General features: G+C 36.2%; 2 protein-coding genes across 2 annotated transcripts; one reads left to right on the top strand and one right to left on the bottom strand.

Moving 5' to 3' along the window:
* Window positions 1–552: 552 nt before the first annotated feature.
* Window positions 553–6685, bottom strand: LOC110451712 (C-factor-like). The gene is made up of 4 exons (XM_021499852.1): window positions 6627–6685; window positions 4874–5269; window positions 3912–4089; window positions 553–1932 (listed from the first exon to the last, which is right to left on the bottom strand). The coding sequence occupies exons 2-4, from the start codon at window positions 5198–5200 to the stop codon at window positions 1652–1654; spliced, it is 786 nt and encodes a 261-aa protein (XP_021355527.1). The 5' UTR covers window positions 5201–5269; window positions 6627–6685; the 3' UTR covers window positions 553–1651.
* A 30-nt stretch (window positions 6686–6715) lies between these two features.
* On the top strand, window positions 6716–12167 carry LOC110451711. The gene is made up of 3 exons (XM_021499851.1): window positions 6716–6835; window positions 7944–8870; window positions 11363–12167. Exons 1-3 carry the CDS (start codon window positions 6806–6808, stop codon window positions 11549–11551), a joined length of 1146 nt encoding a protein of 381 aa, XP_021355526.1. The 5' UTR covers window positions 6716–6805; the 3' UTR covers window positions 11552–12167.
* Window positions 12168–13039: the final 872 nt, after the last annotated feature.

The raw sequence follows: 13039 nt of genomic DNA, 5'->3' as shown, positions 1-13039 counted from the left end.
ATCTTGGGATTGCAGAGTGCAATAAGAAGCTCACTGTGACCTATTCTTTGACCTTTGGCCCTAACTTTTGAAAAGGTTTGTCTGGGGCAGATACTATTCTATTTCACCTGGAATAATCAGATTGGTGTACAAGGACATCTTGGGATGGCGGAGTGCAAAGTGCAATAATTAGGTCACTGTGATCTATGACTTAACCTTTGACCTTCACTTTTGAAAAGGTTTGTCCTGTGCATATTTTCTATACTTTTTCACCCGGAGTAAGCAGCTTTGGTGTACAAGGACATTTTGGGATGACGTAGTGCAGAGCACAAGAAGGTCGCTGTGACATATGACTTGACCTTTGACTTTTCAAAAATTAGTCTGGGGCATATCTTCTAAACTATTTCACCTGGGATAATCAGATTTGGTGTACAAGGACATCTTGGGATGGCGGAGTGCAAGAAGTAGGTCACTATGACCTCACTGTGACCTATGCTTTGACCTTTGACCTTACCTTTTGAAAAGTTTGTCTGGGCATATCTTTTATACTATTTCACCGGCTGTAACCAGATTTGGTGGAAATATCATTGATTTAAAACAATTTTCTTCACTTTTTCTTTTTCATTTCCCAAACTAAGCCATCAGAATGTATCGCTCTTGATTCTTTATACAACCATACTGCAAATTTCTTTTGTTGGCAAAAATTAATTTTACCATTACAACGATATGCCTTTAATGTTGCATTAGGTATTGGGATACTTTCCTAACAGTAGGTACATCCTGACATAAGTGTACTGTTTGTTGAATATAGAAATCACTACCGGTGGGGGACTATGGATTGCCTTGTTGCTTCAGTAGTTCTTCAGAAAAAGTAACAAATGCCAAAGCCAGTCAGAGGGAGGCACATTCTTTGTTAATACAACATTGAGTCCCCCTTGGCTCTACAATGCTCCAGAATAAAGTACTCAACATTCACTCTGCTGTTCTGGAAAAGTAGCATTTTAACTGAGAAGTTGACTGATGGATGACAGACGATTGGCTACAGCATTCGCCTAGCTTGTCCTTTGTTCCAGGTGAGTTAAAATTTTGATAGAAAGATCAAGATGAACAGTTTATAATTGGCCTTAGTTCCATTCCTTCCATCATCTCAATATTGACCACTGTACATGCGAGTCCTTCAGTTGGCAGTAATAGTTATTGCTGGTTTATCATAGTACATATATCTTGATGTTATGTATGAAAGGTACACTAAATAATGACCATTCCAATATATATTGTATAAAAATCTAAGCAAAAAATATTTCAATTTACAATTTATTTTCCATAATGAAATCAATGCACCAAAATCACCAAATATCACTACGGAATAAATACATAAATAACACATTCATGCTTAACAGTAATTAACCCAACAAGTGCTTTATTACTAGTCTAATAACACACTTCTACCACACAGGATTAACCATGCCCGCATAATTAAATTTTACTTTTACACACTGACATCTGTCTAATCTGACCCCTGAGTATAACAACACCATGTGTAATCCAACATAATTCTGTAATGTCTATTGAGCACTACCAAATGAAAGACCTGTGTATTCTGGTATCCTGCCTAATTCATTGACTTTTATATTGTGTTCGACAGGGTATCGGATTAGGCAATATTTTCAACCTAAAAAGGAAAGACAGTTCTATCATAGAGGAAAAACTTTCCAGTGTCTGAAATTGTTAGACTTTCCACAACGTCCAGCAGACAGTCGACGCTGTACTCTGTGGTGAACAGTTTCGGCACGTTTTTGTGGTAAGGTCGTGACAGATCCGTGTCAACAGTCCCAGGATGTAACGAAACACATAACACAGGTTTACTGCCACGACCTAGTTCTAGACTGAGGTTCTTACTGCACATGTTCAGGGCCGCTTTGGACAAGCGATAACTGTACCATCCACCAAGCTCTGAAAAGTTTTGAAAAATAATTGTGTTGAAATTCTGATTTAAATTAATACTTAATCAGCACTTTAACCAGAACTTATCTGAAGTGTCGAAAAGTACTTCAAATCATCCAAGTCCATTCTTATTTAATTGTTAAAACAAGAGGCCCAATGGGCCTGCATCGCTCACCTGGTATTAATCTCACACTTGTAATCTTAAAAGTGGACTAAAATACAGCCACAGGCAAAATATCAGTGTTTCATTCATAACAAACTATTAAAAGATTTAAACATATGACACCTGTGACCTTGAATGTCGAACAAGGACATTATGATATTAGGTTGAACAGAGTTTATAGTCTTCCAACCCAGCATGCTTCTGGAAAAATATATTTACACTGGACCTTTTGGTTATACAGAACAAATCACTTAAACATTTAAACATATATTGACCACTGTGACCTTGAAGATGGGCGAAGGTCATTCACTTGGTAGTCCTTCATCCCAGCATGTTACTGGCATTATCCTAGGCCTCTTGGTTATTCAGAAGAAGTTGTTTAAAGGTTTAGAACATATTTGACCCTGTGACCTTGAAAAAAGATGAAGGTCATTCATATAAACAAACTTTATAGCCCTTCATCCCAGCATGCTACTAGCCAAATATCATCACCCTAGGCCAATTGTTATTCAGAAGAAGTTGTTTAAAGGTTTTAACATATTTGACCCCTGTGACCTTGAAAGTGGGTCAAGTTCATTTATTTGAACAAACTTTGTAGCCCTTCATCCCAGCATATTACTGCCCAACTATCATCACCCTAGGCCTCTCGGTTAATCCGGTTATTCAGAAAAAGTTGTTTAAAGGTTTTAACATATTTGACCCATGTGACCTTGAAAGTGGGTCAAGGTCATTTATTTGAACAAACTTGTTAGCCATTCATCCCAGCATGTTACTGGCCAACTATCATCACCCTAGGCCTCTTGGTTATTCAGAAGAAATTGTTTAAATGTTTTTAACATATTTGACCCCTGTAATCTTGAATATAAGTCAAGGTCATTTATTTCAACAAACTTGGTAGCCCTTCATCCCAGCATGTTACTGAACAAATATCATCACCCTAGGCCTCTCGGTTATTCAGAAGAAGTTGTTTAAAAGATTTTAACATATTTGACCCCTGTGACCTTGAATATAAGGCAAGGTCATTTATTTGAACAAACTTGGTGGCCCTTCATCCAAGTATGCTACTGGCCAAATATCATCGTAGGCCTCTTGGTTATTCAGAAGAAGTTGTTTAAAGTAAAAAGTTGACGCCGGACGGACGCCGGACAGACGCCACACCATGCCATAAGCTCACTTGGCCCTTCGGGCCAGGTGAGCTAATAAAATGTAAGCAGAAATTATGACTTTCTGGATATTTAATACATCAAGTCATGTACAACCTGTGGCTAAAAATTGTTGACACATGATACTCATCATGTGACTGGAAATAATTGAAACAAAAACCTGATGATAAGTTATAATCAGATTGTGATCTCTCTGATATCTCCCCTAATCAAAGTAAACAGAAGAAAGCCTCAGATTTTCCAGGGCATCTCAAATTAGTCGCCTCATACGATAGGTTTCTTGCAGCTTTCCTGTAGCAGGCTAAAAAACAAATCCTTGGCCCGTATTCATTAAACAGTCCTCATGCTCAAGCATTGTTTTTTTAATTTTCTTGTTTCGGTTATAAATTAATAAAAACTCTATTTTGTCAATGATTTGGAAAAAAAATTGAAGATACTTTTAATAAAGCTGAATACTGTTTTCAATGTTTACATTTGACCTTTTGATTGTTTGACATGATTTAAGGGGTTTACAAGAAAGCTGGGGCCGGTTTGAGCACAGAATCCATACTTGAGCATGAGAACAGTTTCATGAATATGGTAAAGGATTCTTGTTGACCGAATGAATGTAACATATAAGTCGTGTCTGTTATCCAACATTCTAACTTTGTGGAATTACTTACGATTGTCAGTGATGGATCCAACTTTGGCAGACATGTTGACTAGAATTGAGGCGTGCTGCTTCTTAGAATCGGCTGACTTCATTCCAAAATAACCTGTCCCAGATTTGAGGAGTGGGCCAAAACTTTTTGCCATCAATAGTGGCCCAACGGTATTTGCATCAAAGGTTTCCAGGAGACCCTGAATATAATAATTACTTTACATGTACTGTTATGAAAACAATTTCTCTAGGGATTAAAAGCAATTTTTATTTTAAAATAACATTGTACAATATCAATATATATATAGTACCTGCAGGATTTACTATAGCTACAGATGATTTTGTTAACTCAGAAATTTGTGATACAGTCTGTTTCAAGGCATTTCAAGTAGATACAATTCTGCTTCAGTACAAAATTTATCAAACTAACTTTTGAAACAGGTGGTTGAATGTTGTTCACATGCTATAAGTTGACCTATACACATTGTGAAAAAATAGCTGGTTCCAAGTTAATGAGAACACTGATCATGATTGTGATGTTACTACTATGATTTATACATATATTTTTTTTACTTGTCTCCGGGTAGCTGACGTGGTTTTTTTTAAATATTAAATTTCTACAACAAAAAGGATCAATGAAGTTAGTTTTATTTCTACTTTCTACAAAAAAAAGGATCAATGAAGTTAGTTTTATTTCTACATGTACAGACGTAAAAAACCATATGAAAGCCATTTATTTAGGAATTTTCCAAATAATTCATAAGGGGCATTACAGTACACGATATTCATAATATATTACTTTCAACACAATTCAGTTTATCATATTTATTCAGACTTGACAACATGTCTAAATAGCCACTCACTCTAGATCTGATAATAAGATAATGTCCTATACAGAGGGATACATTCTGACTGTGTGAGGACTGACGAAGCGCAAATTAAACCAATGGTAGTATCGATATCTGTGGTGGAATATATAATTACCTTCCGGGAGACGTCCCTTAAACTTGTTTCCCCTTTACCAGAAGTATGAAGCATCCCAGCATTGTTGATGAGCAAGTCTAACATTCCATATTTTTCTTTGGTGAACTTTGCCACATTTTCGATTTGTTCATCTTTGGTGACATCTAGCACACACAGATCTAATCTGTCTGGATTCTGGGCTTTCAGTTCCTGAAGTCCTGAGGAATTGTTTGGTTGACGACATGTTGCTATGACAACACTGCTTGGGTGACGCTGAAGTATGGTCTTACAAAACTGAAGCCCTATTCCTCGACTAGCTCCCTGGACAAGAGATACAACCGGAGCCATACTTCCAGGCAAACATGCAATCTTGCTTTTACAAAAGATCACATAAATATCTGAATCTCAGCTGCAAATCTGAAACAATGGAGGTACATTGTGTATGGTCAATATCACAGAAAGGTTCCTGCTGTTTTTCTGTATTTTCAAGTAATATTGACATGTATTTCCATTTGTAATGCATCTTTATACAATTCATTACTCATTAAAAGTATTAACCTGATGCTAAAGTCCAGAGACTGTCCACTCAATGTGGCCTAGCTTTTGTAACAGTGATCACCCATCCAACTACTGACCACGCTAGATGTTGCTGAACTAGTGAGCAGGTCCTTGGGTAATATAGGGCATCACTGGAAAAGCTAACTTGCCAGTAAGGCAGTATTTTTACCCCTTATATATGTAAGCTTTTACAATATTCCCCCCCTCCGAGAAGTCTCGTCCAGAGACTTGGTCTGGGGAATCCCGCAAGTGCTCCCTGTGTATCAATGCACATTCCCTAACCACCGGGAACTGGCCTTACATGATCACACAGAATCCCACCGCTGCCACCAAATGTAACGTGCAGGTGGTAACCCATCCAACAACTGATCATGCTCAGCGTTAATAACCTAGTGAGTGGGTCCCCGGGTAAGCTTTTTGCTTCAGTATAACCCAAGGACCCTCTCACTAGTTCAGCAACGTGGAGCATGGTCAGTAGTTGGATTGGTGATCGCCCGCATGTTACACTTTCACAAAATATTGGGGATAGTCTATTTCTTGTATAATTACATAAATTTATATTTGAAATATAATTAAACATTTGTATTTAAATAAGAGGCACTCGATTTCAAAGAGATGTATATGATTAACCAGACATCTATCTGTCAAAATGTCTTTAAAGTCTGGTACGTGTCAGGGCCAGAGGAAACTCGGGCTACTCCGATCTTAACAATCCAATATTATTATTTTAATGAACTAAAAAATGTATGCTTGGTGATTTATGTAATTTCTCAAATAAGCCCCAAACCATAAAAAAAGTTTTTAAAAAATGCGGACTATCTACCCTATTTTTTTGTCATTCATGTTACCTGTAACATACATGTTTTCTTCTCTTTTTGGAGGGGTTGGGGGTCTTACCAGATCAATATAAAATGCCAGCTACCACAGGGGCATGGATCGCTTTACTTGTAATATTAAAAAAAGGGTCTCCTATACTAATATATACATATTAGTATAGGAGACCCTTTTTTTTAAATATTACAAGTAAAGCCATCCATGCCCCTGTGCCAGCTACAACGAAAATGGGTTCTGTAGACCCTAGTCTGTATACGCTTCATCTGTTGCTGACGACTGTATTAGCAGTATTTGAAATGACTGATGTAGGAATCTTGTATACAAGATACGCAACAAAGTTAAAGAATAACTTGGATTCCTTCATGGGAAATATCTTACAAACCTGTTTGTTGTGTAACTTTTACAGTCCGGTTTCGTCCTGAATAGTAGTTTCGAATTATTCGATCACCAAAACGCATTCTTTGGATGGGATTATAACACAAGCGTTCAAACTACGCTGACCATATTAGCGGGGAATACAAAATGATGTCGGAGGAGAAAAAGTTGTGAAAACGGAATAGAATGTCTTCATGTGCTAGCTCGGCACAAAAGGTTGGTAGAAGTGCACCCAAGTATGTATGGTTGGTCTGGAACTAGGTAATTAAGTGCCAGTATGCGATGCACATAACAGTAAACAACATCATTGTGTTTGGTCAACATCACCCGTTTTGACGGATAAGTCTGCATTTCTCAAAGCGTCTACTTTATTTGTATGACTTTTTCGTTCGAAGTAGAAGTACAAGCGTTCTCATCTTTTCGGTCGTCAGTTCGGCACTTTTGTTTAATTTTTATCATTTTCGGCAAAAATGGGGACCTGTGGTTGGGGCAATCTGGGCACTGCAACATACGATTCTGCTTCTTCTGGGTCTATGTATTTGACAGTTCCCCGTGTCTGTCCATACTTCAGCAGTTACATAACATTAAAGAAATAGTATCGATAGTTGTTTTTGTTTATTGTTTCACGTCTAAAGCAGTTGTGAAGTTTGTCTAGTTCAGCAGTTGGCAATCCAGTTCACATATATATATATGTACAGTCTATTAACAGGGGTTAAAACCCCTGTAGTCTACTGGTATAGTTCATTTTTCTGACCGAAGTCAAACATTAACAAAGGTGTTATTATAGAGACAAATAATATAAATCAATAACAATTGTAATACATGAAGTAATCTAGCCCGAGTTTCCTCTGGCCCTAACACTAGCAGCTAGACATCTATATGTCCAAGTCTGGTGTTACGGCCACAGGAAACTCGGGCTTATATACTATCCTACAAAGTTAAATGTAATGGAAAAATATTTACCCAATAGTCAGTTCAAGCTGAGAAAAGATTTTAATTATCATTTTCAAACTGTAAATATAAGAAATTAATAAATTATAATTTAAATAAATATTTTTACGTTAAAACACGTTAATTTAGCTCAGTATGAATATGACTTTTAGCAAATTCCTGCTAATATATAAAGAAGTCATTTATGTGTTGATATTCTCATGAAACATTATCAATCATCTATAGCAGAGACGTATTATACGGTATACTAGCAATATATCATTTAATATCAATATGTAATGCATCTAGGTCTTTTGTCTATATATAGCAAACTTATGTCTGCATGATGTATGTGCTATGCAACAATAAACCAGTTATTCTTTTTTATTCACAGAAGCTAAGTTCCAGTCTGAAAGAGAGGCTAAAGAGATGTGGGCGTTACCATTCTTCTCCCATTGGTCCTCCGACAAAGAAACGCATCTATTACCCAGATAGCACCTTACCACAAACACCTGTATCAACAGAAACCAACGCAAAGGGAGACAATCGTCAAGACAATCTTTTATCTCCAGTAAGGTTGGCTGCAGGGTTTACTGATGAGGCAATGGGAACAAGTTATGGCCCAAGTTCTACACCACTGAGGTCAGAAAAATTGAAAATTGATTCTACAACCTCTGCAAAAAGCGAAAACATCAGCGCATTTACATCTCCATCTGAATGTTCAAACATGGTGAATATTTCCAAAGCAACCTATAGAAAACATGCTCTTAAAACACCTACTGTAGATTCAAGCTTGTCACCAGAGACTAGAGACACAACAAGTAATGAGATAAGTAGAACAATTTCTATAATAGCTAGCCCAATTGCATCTGATGGGATCAACAGCTATAATAAAAGACAATCGCAGGGAGTCAGGCAAGTAGAACTCTGTTCGTTAACACCGGATACAACACATCTTGTACAGAAAAACATCACAAAAGATGTAAGCGGACATAAAATAATATCTGAACAAAGATATGAAAGGACGCCTATCCGGTCTAGAAATGTGTCATCATGTAAACCAAGCAGGTTACATTTCTCTGGTATGTCTGATAGCAGTTATATAGACAATGATACCGAGGGTTCTTCAGCTGCTTGTAAACCGACAGAGCAAGTTGGATTCCAAATCACATCTGCAAAAGAGACAAATAGTAGAGCCAAGTCTATTTCTACTGATGATACAGAAATGCTTCAGGAAAAATATGATAGACTGAAAAATACATTGACAGAGAAGGAAGAAGAACTGCGGAAATTAAACATGGTCAAAATGTACAGAACTAAGGTGAGAATTTAAGCTTGAAACTATTGGTAATTGGATTATCTTTCATCAATCGCGACACAAGTATAGTGTTAATCTGAGCCAAAAGACCTTAAAATCAAGTTTATGACACCCAGGTTGGCATTTTTTCTTATAGCAAACAAGGTAGATATATACATGTTACTATTGTACAGTGGCAACTTTAAATTTGTCCATTTGTCTGGACGATGAAATCTGTCAAATTACTAAAATGTTTGTCGACTGCTGTAACTTATGATTTCGTATTGTGTTGTGAATCTTCAGAGATTTGTATTTGGACAAGAAAATGTGTTTCATATTGCACAGGTCTGTAACCTCAAGGTCAAGGTCACGACATGGGGTCACATATTAGATTTCTGCAAATTAAATGCTAGTTCACGCTGTAATTTTTTAATCATTGAAATAATGTTGAAACATAATTAAGTATCAGTCAATGATGAATAATGACACATAATGTCAATTTGTCACTGATGTATATGGTATGCCACCTTGTGGTTATGTTTTATTGAAATTAAAAAGAGACTTTTTGAAGAGATGTAAAAAACTATGATTGTTTCCATTTTTTGCACCAAGTGACCCCTAGTTATCTCCCATGGGGTGTCAGCTCCTTCTTGAGTTTAAGTTCATCACCCCTTATGGCCATGTTCCTGGTGGGTCAGCCTCCATCTGAAGTATACATTTTAATCCCCCACCTTATATTTATTCTGATGGTTTTATATCACCAAATTTTATTGAAGTCTGCATGCTGGAACCAGAGAAGTCAAAAATGTAATTGTTAGCGATTGTTTCTGGTTTTGAACTAAGCGACCCCATATGAGCCAACCTTGGGGTCAGCCCCTTCTTGGGTATACATTCTGATCCTGAACATCTGAGCATTATTTTATGAAAACTTGGTGAAAATCCACATATGAGTTTCCCATCTAGGAAGTCTTCTGTAGGTTTTTGCACTAGTCTAAGTGACCTTTTAGCCCCATCCCCTCAGATCCCTGGGGGTGTCAGTCCAATCTTGAGTATAGTTTCTGATCTGCACCTCAGGCTGATGTTCCCACTAAGTTTCATCAACATATGACTGCCAGTTTCTGAGTTGAAAATGTGACTGTTTATGGAAAAGTGATCGCAATAGGTCACCCGAATGACTTGTTAATTAATAAAATTATGAGGTTGCTGTCCATATTTTTGGTATTGTTCCAACCTGAAAAACCCAGACCATCAGGTTTTACCCCGTAAAACAGTAACTAAATGGTTTCTAAAAAGTAAAATTTTGTAGGCACAATAAATTTGGCTGACTTTATTTACTTATGTGTTATCTAAAAGTATCCAATGGCTTCAGCTTGTTTTTTATATGTTTATGTATATTTTTAGGTCACCTGAGACAAAGTCTCAAGTGACCTATGCGATCGCCTTTTGTCCGGCGGCGTCCGTCGTCCATCCGTAAACAATTTACATTTTCAACTTTTTCTCCAAAACCCCTGAACCAATTTCAATGAAATTTTGCAGAAACCTTCCATGGCCAAAGCTCAACTAAAATTGTGAATTATATGGTCCCCAGCCCTCAGGGGCCTGAGGGGCGGGGCCAAAAAGGGTAAAAATGGCCAAAATTTCAAAAATCTTCTTCTCAAGATGCAGATATGGTAGAATCAAATACTCTTCATAGATGAAAGGGTCTTAAGGTGCCCTACCAAAATTGTGAATTTCATGACCCTGGGGAGGGGGTAAACTTTACTATAGTTTATATAGGGAAATCACATTTTGGACCAACATTTGTTTAATTGCCATTGGAAGTAATTCAATTTGGGTTAGCATTATCAGTATTGGATAGCAGATTAATGGTATGCACATATCAGCCCTGACTGACCCCCCGGGGCTGATGGTTGGGGCAAAAAAGGGTTGAATTGACTGAAATTTCAAAACTTTCTTCTCAAGACCAGATATGGTAGAATCAAATACTCTTCATAGATGGAAGGGTTTTTAGGTGTTTTACCAAAATTGTGAATTTTATGACCCTAGGGTCTCACATTTACCCCTGGGGAAGGAGGGGGGCAAAATTTGTTATGGTTTATTAAACAATGGCAAATGATACTTTGAATATTACATGTTGATAACTTGATTGGAATTATAACCCTAAGTTGATACTTTGAAAATTTTGAGCCATCCCTTCCCCCAAGGGCTGTAGGGTGGGGCCCAATGGAGTCTGTGTGCTAAAATACAATTTCTTCATTTTCCTTGTTTAGAATCAGAGGTGCTAGTTTCAAATACTTTTCAGTCTTAAATCTGCATGCTAGATATTGAATAAGGTGGTTTTATTGCTACTTTGAATAATATTTCTGTTCATGTTAAAACAAAAATCAACTCTCTGTATAAATATATTAGGTGACCGTTAAGGCCAATGGGCCTCTTGTTGTATTACCCATCACATACAGCTATCTTTAAAAAATATTCTTGTAAAAAAAGTATGTATTTTTTTTCATTCAATACAGAATGACCTGGACAGCCTGGGTGTGTTGGTCAGTAAATGGCGGATGACCAGTCAACAAGCTTTGATTGTCCTACACAACAAACTTCAGGATCCTAAACCCTCTCTCACACAACTCATTGACCATCTACAGATTGAGCATTCTCTTGTCCATTTCAACCCAGAGGATGAAACTTTCCTAGTTGAATCATAAGTTTAACTATTTAGTAATGATTAATGATATATTCTTCGGGATGAAAAAATTTGAATACACTAATCTAAATTGATATTTTGTGTATTTGAGCACACAATCATATTGTGTTGAATTTGTTTTGCTGGTCACTCACTTAAGGTGTTGACAAAAATTCTCTAGAATAACCAAAGCAAAAGCAATCTCCAGATATACATTTTTGTAAACTTGAAGAAAATATCATGTTCTGCTATAAAATACAATATTTATTTTTCAGATTTGTTTATAAACATTAAAGTAAAAAACATTAAAAAATATTTTGGTATTGAAAAATGACCAAGAGTGTTTGAAAAGGAGTTCTTCTTTACATACTTTTTTGTTTTGTTAGCTTGTTTACATCCTGTAAAATCTGTTTCTATTTATTAAAGTTTTATTACTTCATTACAGAATTTTTTTCTGTGCTCTTTACGATATTCATTGTCAGATGAATACCAGGTGCTACACACCTGTGACGAACGGACTTACCCCAACATTTTTCAACCCAAGGCCATTACATGGTAAAGGATTTTTTAAAGTGCAGTCAAAATATTTCGCAGCTCAAGTCCAGAATACATTGTTTGAGGATCCCTGTCCCACTGCACTCTAGTTTCATATATATCATGTCACCCTAATTTTGTTTGATATATATATAACTAGCATAGTTGGGCAAAGACACTTTCATTGACTAGCTAGATCAGTTGGTTATAACAATAGTGTTATACAGTATAACAATAGTATAACAATAGTGTTATACAGTATAACAAAAGTATAACAATAGTGTTATACAGTATAACAATAGGATTATACAGTATAACAATAGTATAACAATAGGATTATACAGTATAACAATAGTGTTATACAGTATAACAATAGTATAACAATTTGAGGTTCAGGGTCCAAATCCTGGTCTATTAAATTTGATAATAATTTTACAATCAAAACACTGTTGTTGATTGTTTTTTGTTCATTTCATCTATCATTTTTCTTTGAAGTCCTGAAGGTCTACTTTTATCAGAAATGGTTTATCAAAGCTTAGTAACGCCAGAAAAATGATATTGACCTTTGTACCCCAAAGTGAACTACATTTATTATGTGCTGGTATTTAGTATATGTCGTGATTGTAAATGAAACAAAATGTAATCCACAATCTAAATGTTTTCAATAGTTTTATTTACAGATTTAAATCTTTTAAAAATATGACTACAATAAACATAATATCTGTACTAAAACAAAATGACATGCACACAACTGATTTAAAATAACAGGTTGAACAATTTCACAAACAGATTGGTATTCAAACAAACAAACAAGCCAGCATAACATTCTACCTATTTCACTACACACGGACTACTTCCTCTTCCTCTCTCACTCGAAAAAATATAACTCTGTAAATAATGCCCAAAGCAACCGAGGGTACATAAGTATTACAAAATTAACTGCATCATGTTTAATCCAATACCTATGATACTGAAG

Source organism: Mizuhopecten yessoensis, unplaced genomic scaffold, assembly GCF_002113885.1.
Source record: "Mizuhopecten yessoensis strain PY_sf001 unplaced genomic scaffold, ASM211388v2 scaffold6169, whole genome shotgun sequence".
Classification (NCBI taxonomy): Eukaryota; Metazoa; Mollusca; class Bivalvia; order Pectinida; family Pectinidae; genus Mizuhopecten; species Mizuhopecten yessoensis.
The sequence above is the reverse complement of the archived record's forward strand: the minus strand, read 5'-3'. Positions and strand labels throughout refer to the sequence as shown.